The sequence below is a fragment of the Eubalaena glacialis genome, chromosome 1 (genome assembly GCF_028564815.1).
Source record: "Eubalaena glacialis isolate mEubGla1 chromosome 1, mEubGla1.1.hap2.+ XY, whole genome shotgun sequence".
NCBI lineage: Eukaryota > Metazoa > Chordata > Mammalia > Artiodactyla > Balaenidae > Eubalaena > Eubalaena glacialis.
This window is the reverse complement of record NC_083716.1, coordinates 123995764-124016119: the sequence shown is the minus strand read 5'-3', so window position 1 is coordinate 124016119 and position 20356 is coordinate 123995764. Positions and strand designations below refer to the sequence as shown.

The 20356-nt window shown below is 38.5% G+C and overlaps 1 protein-coding gene across 1 annotated transcript in view; it reads left to right on the top strand.

Annotated features, from left to right (window-relative positions):
- Positions 1-1597: 1597 nt before the first annotated feature.
- The window catches only part of ACTR3 (actin related protein 3), a 57193-nt gene continuing 38434 nt past the window's right edge, over positions 1598-20356 (top strand). Inside the window, exon 1 of the mRNA XM_061199275.1 lies at positions 1598-1875. Coding sequence (XP_061055258.1) covers positions 1832-1875 — 44 coding nt within the window. The 5' untranslated portion in view covers positions 1598-1831. The remainder of the gene's footprint in view (positions 1876-20356) is intronic.

Sequence of the window (20356 nt, the reverse complement as noted above, 5' to 3'; positions counted from 1 at the left end):
CTTGCGTCTTCTTCCAATTTGTGGAAGAAGCCAAGCTCTTTCTCACCTCAGGGCCTTGACTCCTGCTGTTCCCACTTCCTGGAGGGCTCCCCTTCTTCCTCACCCTCTCCTCTATTTCCTACTATCCTCCAGCCCTCAGCTTTTACATGCCACTTTGTCAGAGAAGCCTCCCCTACCTTCTACCTCCCTCCGATTCTCCCACTCCTCCTCCCCATTTCTCAGAGCCCCCTGCTTTCTGACTTCTATAGCTCTTAACACAATTTGTATGTTTCCCCACTAAACTGTAAACTCTACAGCACAGAGACCTGATCTATTTTATGCCTACGGAATATTTAGGGTCAGCAGAGTCCCTGTCATAATAGAGTGGGTGAGCAATCCTTATCTGCCAAATGAATGAAAAACCTATATCCCATCCCCCCGGGCTGGTCTAAACCTTCTGGAGTAATTAGACATCCTTTCTGAGGAAAAATACTTCTATTTTAGTCACATATAAACACATCCACATGGTTTATCAGAAGGTAAGCCTGGTGGAGAAAAAAGCTATTCACTTTATAGTTTTCCCAGGTTGGGGGGCGGGCGGGTCCCAGACCATCACCTGGGAACTCGGTAGAAATGCACATTACCAGGGCCCCCTCCACACCAAATCATCAAGAGAATTCACGGCCCAGCATTCTGTGCTTTAACAAGCCTTCCACGTAATTCTCATACACACTTGGAGAAGTCTGAAAACCACTGTTCCAGGCTTTCCAGTTTTTAGCTTTTTTTTTTTTAAATTAAAATCTTTGGTCCTTAATTTTTGGTTTCATCCTGCAAAAGTAGAACAGTAGAATCTTAAACTACTCCAGAGGGAAATCTTTGTCATCGCCCAAAGCCGTCAAAGGTGTATTTGTGTAGAGTATGTTACGTAGACCATATTCTCGGGAGGTCTGCCTTCCTCGCGGGCACAGGCCTGCCCTCCAGAGGGCCTGCAATCTAAACCGTGTTGTAACGCTTGTAACACGCGAGGCTGTAACAACGCACAAGTGTAACTGAAAAAAAAAAAAAGAACGCACAAAGGCAGAGGAGCCACGGCGCAAGCCTTTGTTCAACCCTCCACCGACTGCTCACCCTCGGTCTGATATCGCTCTTTTCCACGCGCAAAAGCAGCCACTCCAGTTAGAAAAAAAGGATGTGTGCCGCTGACAACGTTTTCCATTAGGCCGTTTTCCCCGGGACACCGGAGAAGATATTCGCGGCTGCGATAGGCGGTCCCATCCCTCCCTCAACCAAGCACAGAAGTAACTGAAACTATCAGCCCCTTCCAGCTTCAGAAGGAGACTTGGAGGCTCGGGCCGACTTCCCCGCCCCTACCTGGACGAACACCCGAAGTGGACTTCCTCACCGTCGGGACCGGAGCGGCGGCCGGAGGCGCACCTCACTGCGCATGCTCTCTCGCCCCGCCCGCCCGGAGCCGGAACGGGGAGCGCTCGCGGCCTGGGCCTGGCCTGGCCGGGGCGTCGGCACCGGCAGCCATCTTGGCTTCCCGGGGAAAGGCGGCGCGAGGGGAAGAAGTTGTAGGGTGGGGGCAGGAGCGAGGAGGAGGGGAGAGAGAGGGGGAGGAGGCCGCGGCGGGGCAGGGCGGGGACTGCCTGCCCGCCCGGGTTGCGGAAGTGGTAGCCGCTGACCGAGTCTGCTGCTCTCTTGCTACTGCTTTGGCTTCCCGGCTCCCCCGCGGACGGAGAGGGCGGCCTGGCCGTGGATGGTCAGATAGCCTCTACCTCTCGCCGCCCATCCCTGGCCCCAACCGGCACGGAGCAGACGGCGGCAGCGGCAGCAGCAGGCGAGGAGGAAGATGGCGGGACGGCTGCCGGCCTGTGTGGTGGACTGTGGCACGGGGTAAGGGGGCTGATGGACGGGGGTGGGGAAACTGAGGCGGAGGGAGGAAAATGGCGGGGCCGGCAGGAGGCCGGGAGATGAACGATGCGGCGAGTTGCCGCTGCCGGCGGTGTCCACCCCGGCTCCGCCGGCTGGCGAGGGGTGGGGCCCGGAGCCAGGGCCTCCCTCGTCCCTCGCGCTTCACCCTCTGGGAGCCGGGCGGGTGCGCGGGGCCGAGCAGTCCCCGGGGAGCGGCCTCCTCCACCCGACCCCTCCCAGCCCTTCCCCCACCGCGGTGGGCAGCGCCGCCCGCGGAGCTGCAGGGACGGTCGCCTCCCCGGGGCCCGCGGGCGCGTTGGGGTGGTCGCGGAGCCCGGCGCGCCTGGCCCTCCTTTCCCCCCGTGCCGCCTCCTGCCCGTGGGTTTGGGCACCGCGGGGCATCGAGCGCGGGGACTGGCCTGGCAGAGGAGCGAGGAAAGAGAAGCGCTCCTGGTAGGTTTTGCAAGACTGCTGTGACAACACTCTGCCCGGGGTGTGGGTGGGGAAAGGGAAGAGTCGGACTCAGAAAATGGGAACCTAGAGCGGGGCTTTCATTTGACCACCCGCCTCCTCTTGCTTTTCGACCCCCGGTCTTTTCCATCTCCCACGACGTTCTTACCGGTCAACCAAGTCACAGTTTAATTTGAGAGAAAGATGTCATGTGTTACTTCTCTTACCTCGAAAAAGTCCCCCAGTGAGCAAGCGCGCTGCAACTTCCTTAGTTTTGTCAAAGCCGCTTCCTGCTTTCAGTCTTTTATACCCTTATAAGGTAGTTTTTCGTTTCCAACCTGAACACATCTTATTAGAATTTTCAAAATTAAACAGTTTTCACATAGGCTGAGTTACTGGTGCTGGGTGTCAGTTTATGGGAACCTAAAAAATGTATTTGTGTTCCACGGAGAGGGAGGAAGGGAAGCACCCAGGAGGGTTAATTTAAGTTGTATACGTTCATTCTGTGACGGTATCTTAAGGCGCGAGGAAGGTGATAGAGTTGTAAAGGGATGTGCTTGCTTTGCAAGGAGTTGTTTATCATAGATCTGTAGTGTAGTTTACTCAAATACAGGATGGCGTGAAAGTGGTCGTTCCTTTTGTGTTCATAGGCATTTTGGAGAGTTACAGCACACTTTATACTTACGTAGAAAATACTGCCTGTATTTTAATGTAGAGTGACTGCTTTACGTTGCAGTATCGGAAGTGTTTTCTTTTGTCCATGTGTATACCTTGCTGATATATTATTACTTCTCTCATTTCCCAAATACTCCACATTTTTTGTTTGGGGGGTTGTTGTGAGAAGTGGACTGCCAGCCTTTTCCCCCCCTTTTTTACTATTCAGCAAACTATTGTTACTTAAAGGATGGTCTGCTTCTCACTCTATTCGCTCTCTGTTAACATTTCTCTGTAATCTTCATGCTCATACCTTTATGCAAGTGTGGCAGTTTCTAAAATCCCAGCCGTGCGTAGGGAAACAACCGATTTATTAATATGTTAATATAATAGTAAAATAGGAAACACCAGCCTCGTTTAGCCTTGAAACTTCCATGTAGTTTTTCGATGGACAGCTAATTAAAGTTTTTTTTTCTTAATCCAATTTCATTTCCCTGAACCAGTATTTTTTTTTTTCCCCCTCCCTTCTTAGTCCAGCTGGTGAGTAGTTTTATGTGTAGGGTGAGTTTTAAAATTAGATTTGGCAGCCTGACTAACAAAGAATTTTCAAGTATGTTTTGTTAAAGTGAAAAATATTGCTACATAATTAATACTCTGTGCTTTAGTAATCATTGCTTTGTCAGTAAAATTAGTGTAGATAATTGTTACCCTAATAAATAACATGGTAACATCTTAAGTAGGGTGTTAACTCTTTCTCACTTCATTTTTTCCCTTTCGCAATAGTTTTGATTATTTTTGAATTAGTGTGCTGGGTATTTCATTGAGGTTAACTATCCTTAAGTGACCTCTTTCTGATAGGGCAGCCTTGAATTTAAGACACAGACTGAGTGAGCAGGAGGCGTGGGGGACAGGGGTTCAGGCTATGCTTAGGATATTTTTGTTTTAATATAGCAGTTATTCTTATATTATTACATTAGGTTTATCTCACTGGGAGAGGTTGTTAGCTGGACACTCATGATTTAAATGGAACTGATTAGGATACTTCTCACTTCCTTTTACCATCTGTCAGTCCCTGAAATTCTGCCTTTAGAGATCCGTTTATTTTGGTTTTCAAAAGGCATTTTGGTGTTTCCTGTTGCCTATTATGCAAATCCTGGAAAGTTACACCTTCAACTTTATTAGCATTTAGAGGATAGCTCATTGAAATTGGGCCTGTGATAAGCATCTCTTAATAAGGCCTTAATAGAGAGTTTAATGTTCCAGAATACTGAAAGTTCCCAGATGCAAATTGTGCACCTACAATTTGTGTGTTCCTTTGTGCTTTAGAGAATGCATTCATCAATCACAGTTACCCACTTAATGTAAGTGAAAAATTATAACTGGAATCAAGTTGCTCATTCCATTTCCTTATATAAGTTAGGCAAACGGTTACTGAAAAAAGTGGCCATCTGTGAAATTTGGTGGTCTTAGGTAAGAAAAGCTGTAAGAGTTTTAATACATGAAGCTTAATCCCTAAATTTGAAATTAGAGATCCTCCAGGAGAGATCTTTTATTTCAACATAAGATAAGGAATCACTGGCTCAGATCATAAAAGAGATAACTCCTTTTGAAAAGAATTTAGAAAAAAATACTTCTTTCATATTGATACCATGTCTACATACTTTTTTGGTGGGCGATCTGTATTGGAATAGTAATGTAGAATAAAATTTGGGGACAGAGATTCTTATTGATAGAGCTGGTTGCTTAAGAACTAAGGTACAGACTCAAACGGGCTACCGTTGGTGAGGAAAACTTTTTTTTTTTTTAAGCATTTTTTTTTTAAAGGAATTCCTTTATTTATTTATTTATTTATTTATTTTTGGCTGTGTTGGGTCTTCGTTTCTGTGCGAGGGCTTTCTCTAGTTGCGGCAAGCGGGGGCCACTCTTCATCGCGATGCGCGGGCCTCTCACTATCGTGGCCTCTCTTGTTGCGGAGCACAGGCTCCAGACGCGCAGGCTCAGTAGTTGTGGCTCATGGCCTAGTTGCTCCGCGGCATGTGGGATCTTCCCAGACCAGGGCTCGAACCCGTGTCCCCTGCATTGGCAGGCAGACTCTCAACCACTGCGCCACCAGGGAAGCCCTAAAGCATTTTTTAAAACGTTGTAGTACTTGTAAAGTTAAGATTATCCTAAATTATCTTTTGCATGTTTTCCTTCAGAATTCTTCAACATTCAAGCCATATAAAGGAACTCCTTATGTACTTTTATTATGTTGTAGCTTGTTTACAAAGCTTTGCATTGTGAAATTTCTCTCCCTTTTACGTCTTTCCTTTTTTTTTCCTAATAAATACTGCACTGGTAAATTATTTTCATTGGTTATAATAGCAGAGTTATTATAGCCTTATTGTAGAACTCTTGGATATATTCAGATCTAGAATGAGTTAAGGAATTTCTCTGAGTTAAACTTCTTAGCAATCTTAAAATGTGAGGATAAATATTTTGTTGGAGTCAGTGGATGAGGAGCTTATATTATTCATCCAGTCGTCACATTCTAGCTGTTAGTACAGGTAGGATGATCTTGTTTGAGAGCAGTGGGGAAGAGCTGAGTGGGTGGGAGAAAATATAAGTGGGAAGTTCATGTTTCTTACATGAATTTTGTACATAATACGTAATAATACTATTTCTCCAGTTGTCTGCAAGGGCAGAAACATTCACAGTATCTAGTTGTTACCAAAAAACATTCATTAAAACTCTTACTCCGTCATGGGTCTTGTTTTTTTTGCATGCTGTTTGCAGTAAGTATAGCACACTTGCTCCTGTTGAGAAGTTAGATTCTTACTTAGTCTTGCCTAAAATATCTTTCTCCTTTCCTTTCCTGCCAATCTCTTCCTGCCTGCCAATTTTGTGTTGGAATATTGACTTTGGATTGGGTGTATATTGAATCTAATGAACTTTTCAGCCTTATTGTAAAAGATTTTAGAAATTTTACTTTTAAGCACAGAAGGGAAAGATCCACTAGTGGAGGACCTGCTGGTCAGGCTTTTTATTTAACTTATTTAATCTTGTGACAGCTATTTTTACCTCATATTACAAGTGAGAAAATAGGATCAGAGAATTTAAATTACTCTTTTAATGTCATGTAGGTGGGTTGTGAGAGTTGCTATTTGTATTTAACGTTTTTTTTTTTTTTTTTGTATTTAAGCCCTGTGTTCTTTCTGTTACACCATGGGCACTTCTTTTCAGACCTATGCACGTTGCTTTATTTGTATTAGTGAGGTTAACTCTTTATTCTTTTTTTTTTTTTAATTTTATTTATTTTTGGCTGCGTTGGGTCTTTGTTGCTTGCTGCGCGTGGGCTTTCTCTAGTTGCGGCGAGCGGGGGCTGCTCTTCGTTGCGGTGCGCGGGCTTCTCATTGCGGTGGCTTCTCTTGTTGCGGAGCACGGGCTCTAGGCGCGCGGGCTTCAGTAGTTGTGGCTCGCGGGCTCTAGGGCTCAGGCTCAGTAGTTGCGGTGCACAGGCTTAGTTGCTCCGCGGCATGTGGGATCCTCCCGGACCAGAGCTCGAACCCGTGTCCTCTGCATTGGCAGGCGGATTCTTTTTTTTTTAATTTTTAAATTTATTTTATTTACTTATTATTTTTGGCTGCTTTGGGTCTTCGTTGATGCGCGTGGGCCCTCCCTAGCTGCGGCGAGCTGGGGGCCGCTCCTCGCCGCGGTGCGAGGGCCTCTCATTGTGGCGGCCTCTTCCCTTGTGGAGCACGGGCTCCAGGCGTGCTGGCCTCAGCCGCCGTGGCACGCAGGCTCAGCAGTTGTGGCTCGCGGGCTCCAGAGTGCAGGCTCAGCAGCTGTGGCGCACTGGCCCAGCTGCCCTGCAGCATATGGGATCCTCCCGGACCAGGGCTCGAACCCGCGTCCCCCGCATTAGCAGGCGGACTCCCAAACACTGCGCCACCAGGGAGGCTGTGCCAGGCAGATTCTTAAGCACTGCATCACCAGGGGGGTCCTTCTTAGATGATTTTTAAGCAGTCCTCTCAGCACCTGTTATGCAGGAATTCTGAAATAGGGTGTTGGCAGTGGGAATGGAGCAGAAGAGATACATTTGGGAAAGATTGCTTCTTTTGTTTGTACCTTTCTTCTGGCAATTATATTGTTTTGTATGGTTTATTGAGGGATAGCAAGGGCTTTGTAGTCAGAGCTGTTTTGAGTTCAAGCTCTACCATTTACTAGCTGTGTGACCTTGTACACTGCAAACTCTACAGGTCTTAATTTTGTAATTTGGAGATCATAGTATCTATCTTACGGGGTTTTTGTTTTTCGTTTTTTTGAGATAATGCATGAAGATGGTTCAGCACAGTGCTTGGTACATAGTAAGAGCTCAGTACAATGTAATTATTACTGTTATCAGTTAGCTCCCTTTTTTATTGAATTGAAAAGTCCTTAAGGAAAGGAACACATTGTCTTATGCTTATTTTCTTATTTCCTGTGGGCTTTGTCTACCACAGTTCTTTGCTCAGTCAGAATGTTTTTGCTGATCTGAGAGATAGAGGTATAGCTAGGACTTGGCAGTTGTTTCTAGTGTATCGTAAATAGGAATCAATGAAGATTTCCGATTCTGAGTTTGAGTGGGACAATAAGGAGTTGGTTTTAAGAAGCTGAGTAAGATTGGAATTTGGATTAATGATCCATAATTGGAAATGTTCTAGGGGAAGTTAAAAATAGAGGAGCTTCAGAAGTGAAGGTGGGGGTTTGACAATAATCATTATAATTTTTAAATTGAAGCTAATACAATGACAATTTAAAGAGAGAACAAAAAGACTGAATATTAATCTTCCTTAAAAAATCTTGGTTATGTGATCTGGCTTCTTGAGCATCACAAAGAGAAGAATGAGTGAGCACTGTGGCTTGAAGTGGTGAGTGATTTCATCCCACTCTTTAGGAGGCACAGTCCTTAGGAGAGTTTAGCTCAAGGTAGGGCTCAGTTTCCCTCCACAGTGTTCCTCCTTGTCCAGAACGCGCCCCCTCCTCCAACATGTGGGAACGGCTAAACGCCTGGACTAGGAGCGGAAGTCTGGGATGGTTGAAGAGTACCTTTCGGCAGTACGTTTTCTGAAACAAAATTCCCCTGTAAGAAAAGCATTTGAGTGCCCACCTGTAATTCTTTTGGGACTTGTAGCCTCTTTTATGACACTATGGATCTGTGATAGCCACTAGCATAAAGAGGTAAGAGCAAAATAATAACACTACATTAACATGCTTTATAGCTTACCAAGCACTTATAAATTCATGAATTATTAAGTAATGGTGCAAGATAAGGTGATGTTATTGGATAAATATTTTAAATTTGGTTCTTCAAAATAGGATACTGATTAATACTGTTTTTTGTGTTGCTTGTTTTATATCTTTATGTGGGCCTTTATATCATAAAATGTATAAAAGGTACCTGCATAACTGATTAATACCAAAGCAGAAAGACAAATAGTATCTTAATTTTTCCAAAGGACTCTTTTGTGGAATTTTAATAATTTTCTTTCAAAATTTTTTTCAAAACCTTTCCAAACTGTTCATTTAAACACAAGTCATTCTTACATACTCCTTGCAACCAGGAAAGGAACAGCCTTGAATTTGTGTGGTCACATATATTCTTTTTCTCTGCTACTCCTCCTCTCCTCCCTACCCCTAACCCATACCTCAAAGACTATTTTCTTCATCTGTTCTGATGCTGAGCATTCCATCTTTAAACATTCTCCTTTAAGGCTTCTTGCCCTTTGTGAAAATGCCATACTCTTGCGAAGGATGTCTTTAACACTTTTTCAGTTACAGGGTTTAGTGTGAATGAGGGGTTGCTACAAGGAGGGTAAAAGTCTTAAAAAGGGGAACTAGGATGCAAAATACCTTACAGTTTAGGGTTGGGTTGGAAACTGTAAAAATATAAACTATGTTTTTAGTATTGGTCTATGATAAAACCCAAGTGTTTGCTTAAAGTTTTAGAGTTTAGTATAATTAAAATACAGTGTGCTTTTCTTCTGCTTATAAGCATTTTAAAAATTGGGTTACTTTGAGGCTATTAAAAATAGCGTTTAATGTGTATTTGTGACACACTTTAGTGAATTAAGAGAAGTGCCTAATTACTCACACAGAATTAATGGAGCTGAAAAAGAATTTGAGAAATAATTGAATCCACTCTTTATTTACAGATTAAACAGAGGTCCAGGGTTGAGAAATGTCTTTCAGGAGTGTTTTTTAGGTGTCAGTTGACAGCATTCTTGAATTCTTTTAAGTTTTCTTAGGAGTTCATGTTTATGAGTTATAGTAATTGAAATTTCTTCTTAATAGTCGAAGTAACATGTATGTTTTTTGTAGTTAAAGTAGTCTTGTTTGAGATGTGGTGCAACGCATGCATCAGAATTCTTTAGTGTTTCTGTTGTAATAAAAATGCGCAGTATAAGGCACAGATGAAAACCTGTGATTTTATGTTCCCCAACATAATGTTCGAGACCGTTTTCATAAAATTGATGATCTTTTCACAGAAATGTGCTTTTTTTATTGTTTTAGGCATTTAAATCTTAGATACATTTATTTTAGGTTTTGGATTTCAGTTATTTAAAGACTTATTACATGCAATGTATACAAATCAGCCATTTCAAGGCCTTTTAAGAGTTTAACAGTTTCAGAAGCCCTGCGAAGTGGGTGTGTACTGTTGTATAATTACCATTTTAAAGATGAGGAAAGTGAGGTATGGTGAGCTTAAGTAACTTGCTTATGTAAATAGTTAAGTAGTAGATATAAAAATTGAGCCCTGAGGCAGTCTGACTCCAGGGCCCACTACTATGCTACCCCAACTTGGGATATTATTCAATAAGGGTGGTTAAATTGTTAAACCCAGGTTTTGAAGAGTGTTCAAATTTTAAGCTACATATTTAGAAAAATAAATTTCTACTTTTAGAACTGTTAATTTTTAACAAATATGAACTATATAGGGAGGTCTTTGTGACCAATTCTTTGATTTTATTAACCTGAAACACATGTAAGTTAAATGACATAGAATTATTTATTTAGTCCTTTGAATATTATAAAGACATATATTGTGTGTAGCGTGGTAAAACTGACAATTGCTGGTTAATTCAGGACAGCTCAATTAAGGAAATGATGTTTAATTACATATAACTTTAAAATGAAGGTGTACATATTCGTTAAGCTGCAATTTGAAAATAAATAATCGATGCATTAAAAAAGTCATTCCTCACTAATGATTGCATAAAACATAGAGATGAAACAGTTGAACCTAAGAATAAAAATAACTTAAGAATATAAGACTATAAAAAATAATTTTTATGTTAGACTCAGAGGACTTAGTACACATTTGACATTTGACTCTGCAAATAATGAATATATAGATTAAAGGAAACACATGGTTATTAGAAAGTAGATTTTTTTTTTCTAAACGAGAATGAACAAAATTGTTATTTCTGGAGTATATGATGAATTTGGATGCATTTTATTGAAAAAGCACACGTAAGAGCTTGTATGTTTCCTGTTTGAAGGTATTTCTTTTAAAACTTTGTTTCATAATGGTCAAAAAAGGTAGAGGTAACAGCAGAAGAAAGAGACTTTGGGGGGGCTTTTTTTCGTACCTTTTCTTGATGAATTTGTTATTTGTATAAAAGACTAGTTGAGAATTTTATTGCTTCCATAATGCCTTTCAAAGGGATGTGCCTTGCTTGTTTAAGTTGCCTTACTGTCAGGAAAGTTATTTTAGAAACCAAACTTTGATTTTTTTAAATAAAATGAAACAGGATTTAAAATTGAGAGCAAACTCTTGAGAAGTAGAAATGAGAGATGTAACGTGTGGTTATATCAGTGAGAAATTAGCTGCAAACAACAAAATAACTTTAGCTAACATAAGCAAAAAAAGGGATTATTGAAGGGATATGATGTAGATCACAAAATTGATGAGAAGGCTGAAGAACCAGGTCCAGAAAAGCAGAGAAAAAGGAAGGTCCAGGTATCAAGAGTCTGCTACCAGTCATGCTGCAGGAAGTCTGCAGAATGCTGCAACTAGACACTAGCAATACGAAGTCTAAACCATTTCTTCATCTTTTGGTTATTCAGTCAAGATTGAAAGTTCTGACCTAGGCTCAGATTGGCTAGACATAGATCATGTGATATATAGAAGCTGACAGGAGTGGGATGGGTCAGGGTCAGTTCTCTCCTTCTATTAAGTGATGTGGGGTTTTGCCTCCTGTGGGTCCTTCAGGATAGGAATGGTGATTCAATTCTGGCAGGAAAAATGAGTGTTCACTGTAGGGGAAAAGATGGGTATGGAGAAGTCACTTGCCCATTTTTCTTATGTTGCCTTGAATTCCTTATTATTTCATTTTGATAACTGCATGATCCATTACTGACTAGCAATTTGAATTAAAACTTTTTCCAAAAAATTCAGCCTAAACGTGTTGAAAGAGCAGTTTTTGTTTTTGTTTTTGTTTTTTTTAAATAATGGATGATGGTGTGAATAGTATGGGATTTTTCATTAGAACAGAGGTGTAATATTCTAGCAATTTGGCATTATGGAGTATTTTGGAAAACAGGACCTATTTGATAATGACAGGCTATTTCTTTAATTTTTTTTTTTTTTGAAATTGTAAACCAGGATTATAATTTAAAGAATTTGAGCTACACTTTTTTTTCCCCAAGAGATAATGGGATGTGTATATATATATATGTGTGTGTGTGTGTATACACACACACACACACATATATATAAAACTTGCAAGGGAGGAAATAGCTTATGCATTTCATTTGTTTATAGTTGGAGAAATTGGTCTTCAGTGAATAGTAAGCATCATCTATGCAAATGAATACTTTTGCAGGACTTTCGTTGTGGGGAACGTAAAGATGAATAGGAAATGCTGCTTGCCTTTAGGAAGCTCACATGTACACAAATGATTATGACAGTATGGTAAATGCTCTGGTAGGTATAAAATGAAATTTTTTGGAATCATAGGTGAAGGAAAATTTACATTTTCTAGGGAACATGAAAAAAAAATTTTCCTGATAGAGATAATAATTGAAGTAGACCTTTAAGGATAAGTAAAATATTGATAGGCAGAAATAAGACTAGTGTACCAGGTGAGAGAACAGTGGGAGGAAATAGTGAGGTGGGAAGTGTAAAGGTAGAATTTGGGTATGTTAGGTTTGATGTAGTACAAGGAAGTAGTAATGTTTGAGATGGTACAGAGAAGTAGTGAAATGTTTGATATGATACAGGGATAGAGTGAGAGAGTCTGATATGTGGAAGGTGCTCAGTAAGTGCTTCTTGGGTTGAATTAAAGTAGAAAGATGTTGGAGCTGGATTATGGAAGGCTGGAAGGCCTTGAATTCTGTACTAACTTTGTTCATGTTGTAGGTAGTATGAAGCCACAATCTGTTATAAACCAGGTTTATGAGAGTAGGAAGTATATTTGATGACTTCGTTATGGTGATTTATGATGATAAAAAAATAATAGCCAGCAGTCATGTAGTGCATACTATGTGCCATACACTGTTCATTTGATTGCATTACATATATTAATTCATTTGATACCTAACCCTATGAGATAGTTACTGTTATTCTCTTTTACAGATGAAACTGTGACACAGAGTGTAAATTACTTGCCAGAGATCACATAGGTAGCATGATGAACTATACTGTTAGTTCTTTCTCTGGTTTTATTGTGTATGTAATCGCTCATGCTTTAGGGAGACAGTACAAACTAGCTTTGACTGGAGGCTGATAGATACTTAAGTTCAAATCTAGCTTTGCTATTTCTCTGAAGTGGTTTCTTCTCTGAGTTGCAGTTTCCCAATATGTAAAAAGAGATAGAACATCCAGGGTAATGGTAAATATTAGGGATAATGTAAAGTGCATTGCAAAATAATTGGCATACAGTAAATAATGGCGGCTCTAGTTATTATTAAGGGTGTTGAAAGTAATTAATTACTTATTTCACTATTACAGTGTTCTCAGTTCTATGCTGAACACTTTGGTATGTACAGAAAGCTATGGCATGGTTTTATACTTGAAGCTTACAGTTAAGTTACGGAGATGAAACTAATGTATGTGAAATAATTAAGGATGGAATTTTATTTTATTTATTTATTAAAATATCTTACAATTTTATTTGTCAGTTAAGCTGGGGAGAAAAGTCAATGGATAATTATAATAACCTAATTGAGGCAGAACATCTAATGGTCAAAGCATTCAAGAATGAATGTTGAGTCATCTCCTCAGGCAAAGAACCATGAAGAGCTGAGTGTTGGGTGAGGACAAGGGTGTGGAAAGAAGGTGATTATAAATACCAGCAATGTGACCTGCTGCACAAACCAGGACTGAAATAGTTTTTTTTTTTTTTTTTTTTTCTGGTTATGTAGGCATTGCCAACATTTTTTTAAAATGAATTTTTATTGGTGTATAGTTGCTTTACAATGTTGTGTTAGTTTCTACTGTACAGCAAAATGAATCGGCTATACATATATCCCCTCTTTTTTGGATTTCCATCCCATTTAGGTCACACAGAGCATTGAGTAGAGTTCCCTGTGCTAAAAGAGTAGGTTCTCGTTAGTAAGGATGGCATTTTAGTATTTAGTTGTTTGGGGAGATTAATAAGGGCTGTAGTATTTGGAGGTTGGTTTATGAATTTGATCAAATCCTTGGAAAAGTGTAAATAGGATATGATAGATGGAAGGGTAGGAAGACTTTGTCAGGGTAAGATGTGTAAGCTAAGTTGAAAGCTTTAGGATGGCAGGATGTCTTTTGTTCAGTCTCCAAGTTATGACCTCATGCATAGTATTTAATAATGCCCAGCAAATATTTTATTGATGAAGGGGAGTCAGGAAGGAGTTTCAAAATATTTGAGGGAGGGATCAGTTAGGAGATTGCCCTACCGGGAATTGAGGTATTCCTATTGGGAGCTTTGGGACAGGAAGTATTTTATTTATTTATTATCCTGCCTTATTTCAGAAGGAGCTTAAATGGGACACAATTGTTTGGAATGATTTGATGGGCAGTTGATTGTGTAGATCATTAAGCAGAAGACTGATAAAAGTTAAATTTATGCAGTATTAGTCTGAGTCTAGTATTTTATTTTGTTTTTAACAGCTCTATTGAAATATAATTCACATACCATAAAATTTACCCTTTTAAAGTGTATAATTGAGTGATTTATAGTTTATCACCAGCTTGTGCAACCATCTCCACAGTCAATTTTAGAACATTTTTATCACCCCAAAAAGAAACTTCATACCCATTTGCAGAAACTCTCCATTCTCGTCACCCTCAACCCTTGGCAACCACTAATTTACTTTCTATCCTTGTGGATTTGCCCATTTGGCTATTTCATATAAATGGAGTTATACAACTTGCGGCCATTTGTGACTGGCTTCTGTCGTGGGACGAGTATTGACTGCTGTAGTCTACATGTTTAGCGGTGGACACTTGGACTGGTTAGTAGCAAAGAGGTTGGGAAAACATCGCCAAGAATCTTTGAAAGAATAATTATGGGAGTGGATAGAGGGAAAAAAAGGAGGACTCTGGGTAAAGGAAAATGATCTGGTGAAGGAAATGTTTACTGAATACTTAGTGAGTGCCATCCACTGTTATCTTAATTGTCATGACTGCCTTGCAAATTTGGTTTTATTCCTTAGGAATAAAGTCTATAATCACAAGACACTAAATGGTGGAACAAACATTTCACTCATGATTTTCTGATTCTGTGGTCCATGTTCTTTCCTCCCTAAGAGTGAAAAGGAATGATTAGATTTTAAGTTTTAGATCTGGAAGAACTGGGAGAACATTTCTGTTGACATTTAGGAATCCAGGCTCTTCCACTCAACAGTCTTGTCAGTCTTTTTGTGTTAAATAGTGACTTTCATGTAATGAGAAGAACATTGGAGGGAACTGGAAACGGAAATGCTTTTTTAAAAATTGCTAGTTATCTTTATAGCTAACATTCCCTGTGAATTAGCCGTTACATTCTTGTGCTAAAAGCCCCTCACACTACAAGTACGAAGAAAACTATATAGCTAAGCTGAGAATTGAGGTATCATGAAAGTTGGCATTGGGATTCATTTGTAGACCTCCGTTTTCACTTAAAATTTGAAAATTATATGCTTGTTATGTTAAAATCTCTATGTGTGCTTTACTTTGTTTTTATAATATGTTAGGGTGGAAGCTGGTCATTCATATTGAGATAAAATTCTTTCAACTTTAAATTAGTGGTTCTCAATACCAAGACATTTTGGAAAATGGGTTGTACTAAATTATTAAGGTTCTATCCACCCTAAAGTTCTAGGGTCTTATATTCATTTTGTTGTATGGTTTAAAACTGTTGAAACATTGAAAGTTAAAACTCTACTGCTGTTTCTCCCTTAGGTAGTCTATACAGTCCCACACCATATTTAGTGTAATAGCTTTGGTACATACTTGTTCTTTTCTGGAATGATTTTTGTCCTAGCTTTTTATTCCAGTTCATTTTTGAAATGTAATTTTTTTTTTTTTTAAAGATTCTGTTCTCATTTAGTGGTTCAATATCCATAATTTATTGGGATCTTCAAGTAGTTTTTTGCTGTGATAAGTTTTTTCAAAGCAAAAAGAAAAGTGAACCATTGTATTAAATAAAAAAGTACTCTGTCAAATCAACTACATGCTTTCAATAAATAAACATGAATTTGCAGAATTAAAAATAATATCCAACATGAGGGATGCTACTGCTTTTAACTGGTTTTACTACTTAAAAATATTCTTTCCATAAATAAATTTCTTCCTTTTAGAAAGGTATACTGAATAATATAACATATACCCCTATTTATCAGAATCATTACCTGGTAATGATTCATTTCTTTTTGTTTTTTAAGAATGAAAGAACATTATAAATGGCTCTCCTCAAATCCACTTGCCCCCCTGTCCAGAGGCAGTTAGGACCACAATAAAGTAACCATTTCTTATATAAAATTCTTTTTTTTTTTTGCTGTTCATTTCTATCAATCCGAGCTTTCCCTCTCTCCTAACTTTATTACATTTCCACTACTGTTCTTCTAATCACTTTGATAACTTCAAAAGTGCTTTTGAATTCTCTCCTTTACTGTATTCCTTTCTCAAAGCAATTTCCAACTTTGCTGACCAAAACCAGCATTGTAGATCTTTTCTCATTGCTACCACAGTCCAGGGAGATTTTCTGTATATTTAACCTGCTTCCCTGGGCCACAAAGAAAAAATTTGGTTTAGTTTTTCAAAGTATTATATTGCCCTTATGAATTTCATAAACTTAGGATAGCTTTGTCTTTTTCATTTTATGGTCTTTATTTAAAGACCACTTAGAAAATGGCACTTTCTTATTTAAGTATAGGAAAGCATAAAGAAGTGACATAGATTCATGATTTCACTATCCGGATAACCCAATGACATGTTTTAAATTAAAGTAACATACATGCCTCTCTATTCATGAATTATCTCTGGAATACATAAGTGATTGCCTCTTGGGTTAACAATGGCGTGGCTAGGAGATAGGCCTGGTAGGGAAACTTACTTTAGTGCTTTTTATGTGGTAGGGAAACTTACTTTAGTACTGCTTCTTGTTTTATTTGTTAAAATTTTTATCATGGGCTAATGTTACCCATTCAAAAATTCTTTTAAAAAATAATTTAGTGCATGGTTAGACCATTTAAGACAAGTGTTAATTTGAAAAACAAAATTCTCCCATCCTGCTATCTGTAGATAATCAGAATTTACTATTTCTTGTGTAGACTTCCAGAAGACAAAGTGTATGTATATGCTAGCGTTATATAATAGAATTATTCTTGTGTAGTTTTATTTTTTCTCTACATATATATGTAAATTTTTGTTTACAATTGACATAAAAACATTTGATATGAAAGTATCAAGGTATTCACAAAATGTATTTTCCTTGTTTAGGACTAGATTTGAAAGTATTCTCGAGATATTTCAAAGTAATGAAGTGTAGTGTAATTAATATTAAAAATAGACACACGTGTACATAGGCAGGAAAACACATACACACACACCATTTATTAAGGAACAGCAAGTTGGAAGGTATTAAGACTGTACTAATCTTGCCTGGGAATCATACTATGAAAATCAGATGTGTCCAGAAGGACTGATGAAAATGGAAGATTTGAAAAGGGCCTTTGAGGAAAAAAGGATTAGGATAAAATAAAACAAAAGCAACAATGAAAAGAAGGATGGAGCATTTATATTTTGTAAGAGCTAGGATTTATGTTTTTTGTTCCTAAATATAATTATCAAGGTTTTGTAAAAGTGATTCTTTCTACTTCAGACATAACAGAGTATATTGCAGGGGTTGAGGATTATGAAAGTGAATTGTGGGTACTTAGATGAGTGTGGGAAGGGAAATAGGGATCAGACCATACATAGCATGTTGAGGAGTAGTCTTCCAATCAGTGAAATTCGTTGAGGTGTTCTAAAAAGTAGAGCCTTGATTTTTGTACTATTAAACCATGCTTGATGTTAAACTGTTAATAGGCACATGTACATTTAAGATTGTTATGTCTTCTTGATGAATTTATCCTTTTATTATTATAAAATTTTTCTTTATCTCTGGTGTTAACTCTTTTTCTTAAAGAAGTTTCATCTGATATCAATACAGCCACTTCAACTTACATTTACTATTTGCCTTCCATCCATCTTTCTTCATTCTCCATCTCTAAAGTGCATATCATGCAGACAATATATAGTTGGGGCTTTCTTCCTTTCTTTTTCTTTCTTCCTTTCTCTTTCTTCTTCTCTCTCTCTCTCCCTTCCTTCCTCCCTTTTAATTGGAGACTGTAGTGTATTACATTTAATGTAAAAATTGGTATAGTTGAATTTTGGTATACCATTTTATTTATTTTTTTACTTAGAGTTAATAATTTAAAACTTTATGCAGAGTAGAAACCATGCATCTCTGTAGATCTGTTAACTCTCTTGCCACTCCCTCTACCCTACTGTCCTTGTATGCTATAGTTATCATAGGTATTACATCTGCACATATTATAACCCCACAAGATAATTTGATTTTTGCTTTAAATAGTCAAAAGTATGTTAAAAAATTAAGCAGAAAAAAGTCTCATTTACCTAGCTGAACATTTCTGATGTTCTTCATTAATACCAGTTTCCCTCTGGTATCGTTTCCCCTCAGCCTGAAGAACTTTATTTAGCTCAGGTTTGATGGCAGTGAGTTTTCTTTTCTTTTTTCCTTTTTTCTAATAGATCTTTATTGGAGTATAATTGCTTCACAATACCGTGTTAGTTTCTGTTGCACAACAAAGCGAATCAGCCATATGCATACACATGTCCCCATATCTCCTCCCTCTTGAGTCTCCCTCCCATCCTTCCTATCTCGCCCCTCTAGGTCATCGCAAAGCACCAAGCCGATCTCTCGGCTGTGCTGTGCTGCTGCTTCCCGCCAGCCAACTGTTTTACATTTGGTAGTGTACATATGTCGATGCTACTCTCACTTCACCCTCCCACCCCATGTCATCGAGTCCATTCTCTATGTCTACCTCTTTATTCCTGCTCTGCAACTAGGTTCATCAGTAGCATTTATTTATTTATTTATTTTTAGATTCCATGTATATAATCCTTTGTATTTCTGCAGTGTTAGTTGTGATTTCTCCTTTTTCATTTCTAATTTTATTGATTTGCGTCCTCTCCCTTTTTTTCTTGATGAGTCTGGTTGAGGGTTTATCAATTTTGTTTATATTCTCAAAGAACCAGCTTTTAGTTTTATTGATCTTTGCTTTATTCGTTTCTATTTCATTTATTTCTGCTCTGATCTTTATGATTTCTTTCCTTCTACTGACTTTGGGTTTTCTTTGTTCTTCTTTCTCTAGTTGTTTTAAGTGTATGGTTAGATTGTTTATTTGAGATTTTTCTTGTTTCTTGAGGTGAGATTGAATTGCTATAAACTTCCCTCTTAGAACTGCTTTTGCTGCGTCCCATAGGTTTTGGGTCGTCGTGTTTTCATTGTTATTTGTTTCTATGTAGTTTTTTATTTCTTCTTTGATTTTTTCAGCGATCTCTTGGTTATTTAGTAGTGCACTGTTTAGCCTCCATGTATTTGTGTTTTTTAGTTTTTTTCCTGTAATTGATTTCCAGTCTCATAGCATTGTGGCCAGAAAAGATGCTTGATAGGATTTCAGTTTTCTTAAATTTTCCGAGGCTTGATTTGTGACCCAAGATGTGATCTATCCTGGAGAATGAGTTTTCTTTTATTTGAAAAATGTCTTTATTGCACTTTCATTTTTGAAGGATATTTTTGCTCTTCAAAGATTTCTGGGCTGACTATATTTGCACCACCTTCAGACTTAATGTTATTCCACTGTCTTTTGGCCTCCATAGTTTCTCATAAGAAGGTGCTAGTAATTTGAATTTTTGTTTCCTGTTAATGAGCCATTTTTCTCTGGCTGCTTTCAAGACTTTTGTTTATCTTTGATTTTCAGTAGTTTGATTATGATGTGCCTAGGTACGGTTTTCTTTGGATTTATTCTGCATCTCTCTCTCTCTCCCCTCCTTCTGGAACCTATGTCACCTTTCAGATATTGTTCCCCAAGTCTCTGAGGATCTATTCTTTTCACTTTGTGTCTCTCTTTTTAATTTTTTTCCCCTCTCTTGTCAGACTGAATGATTTTTACTGATCTGCCTTCAAGTTCACTGATTATTTCCTCTGTTCTGCTGTTTAGCTCATCCAGAGAATTTTTTATACCTGACATTGCATTTTTCAGTTCTGTAATTTCCATTTGTTCTTTTTAATAGTTTTAGAGTTTCTGTGATATTTACTGTTAGTCATTACTATTATCATTGTGATAGTCACAGCTGCTTTCAAGTCTTTATCTGATAATTCCAACATTGTGTCATTTCGTCTTCTGTTGAGTGTCTTTTCCTTAGAGAATGGGTTACATTTTCCTGATTCTTCATAGATGGAATAATTTTGGTTTGTATGAATATATCAAGCCTTACTTATCTGTTTTCTTGATGAATATACGCTGTGCTTCCAGTTTTGGGCCATTATGAATAATGCTCTTGTGAACAAATGTTTACCCTTCTTTGTGGGGACATATTTTCTTTGGTATATACCTAGAAGTAGAGTTGCTGGGTCATATGGTAAGTGAATGTTTAAGTGTTTTCCAAAGTGGCTGTTTTATTTACAAATGATTTTGATTTTTTTCTATCATTCCAACTAGGAATGTATGAAATTTACCTCAGTGTACTTTTAATTTGCCTTTTTTTTTCTTTTTTTACCACACAGAGTTGAGCATTTTTTCATTTATAGCCATTTATATTTCTCTTTCTTTGAATGGTTATTGTCTTTTACCTTTCACTCTTCCTTTC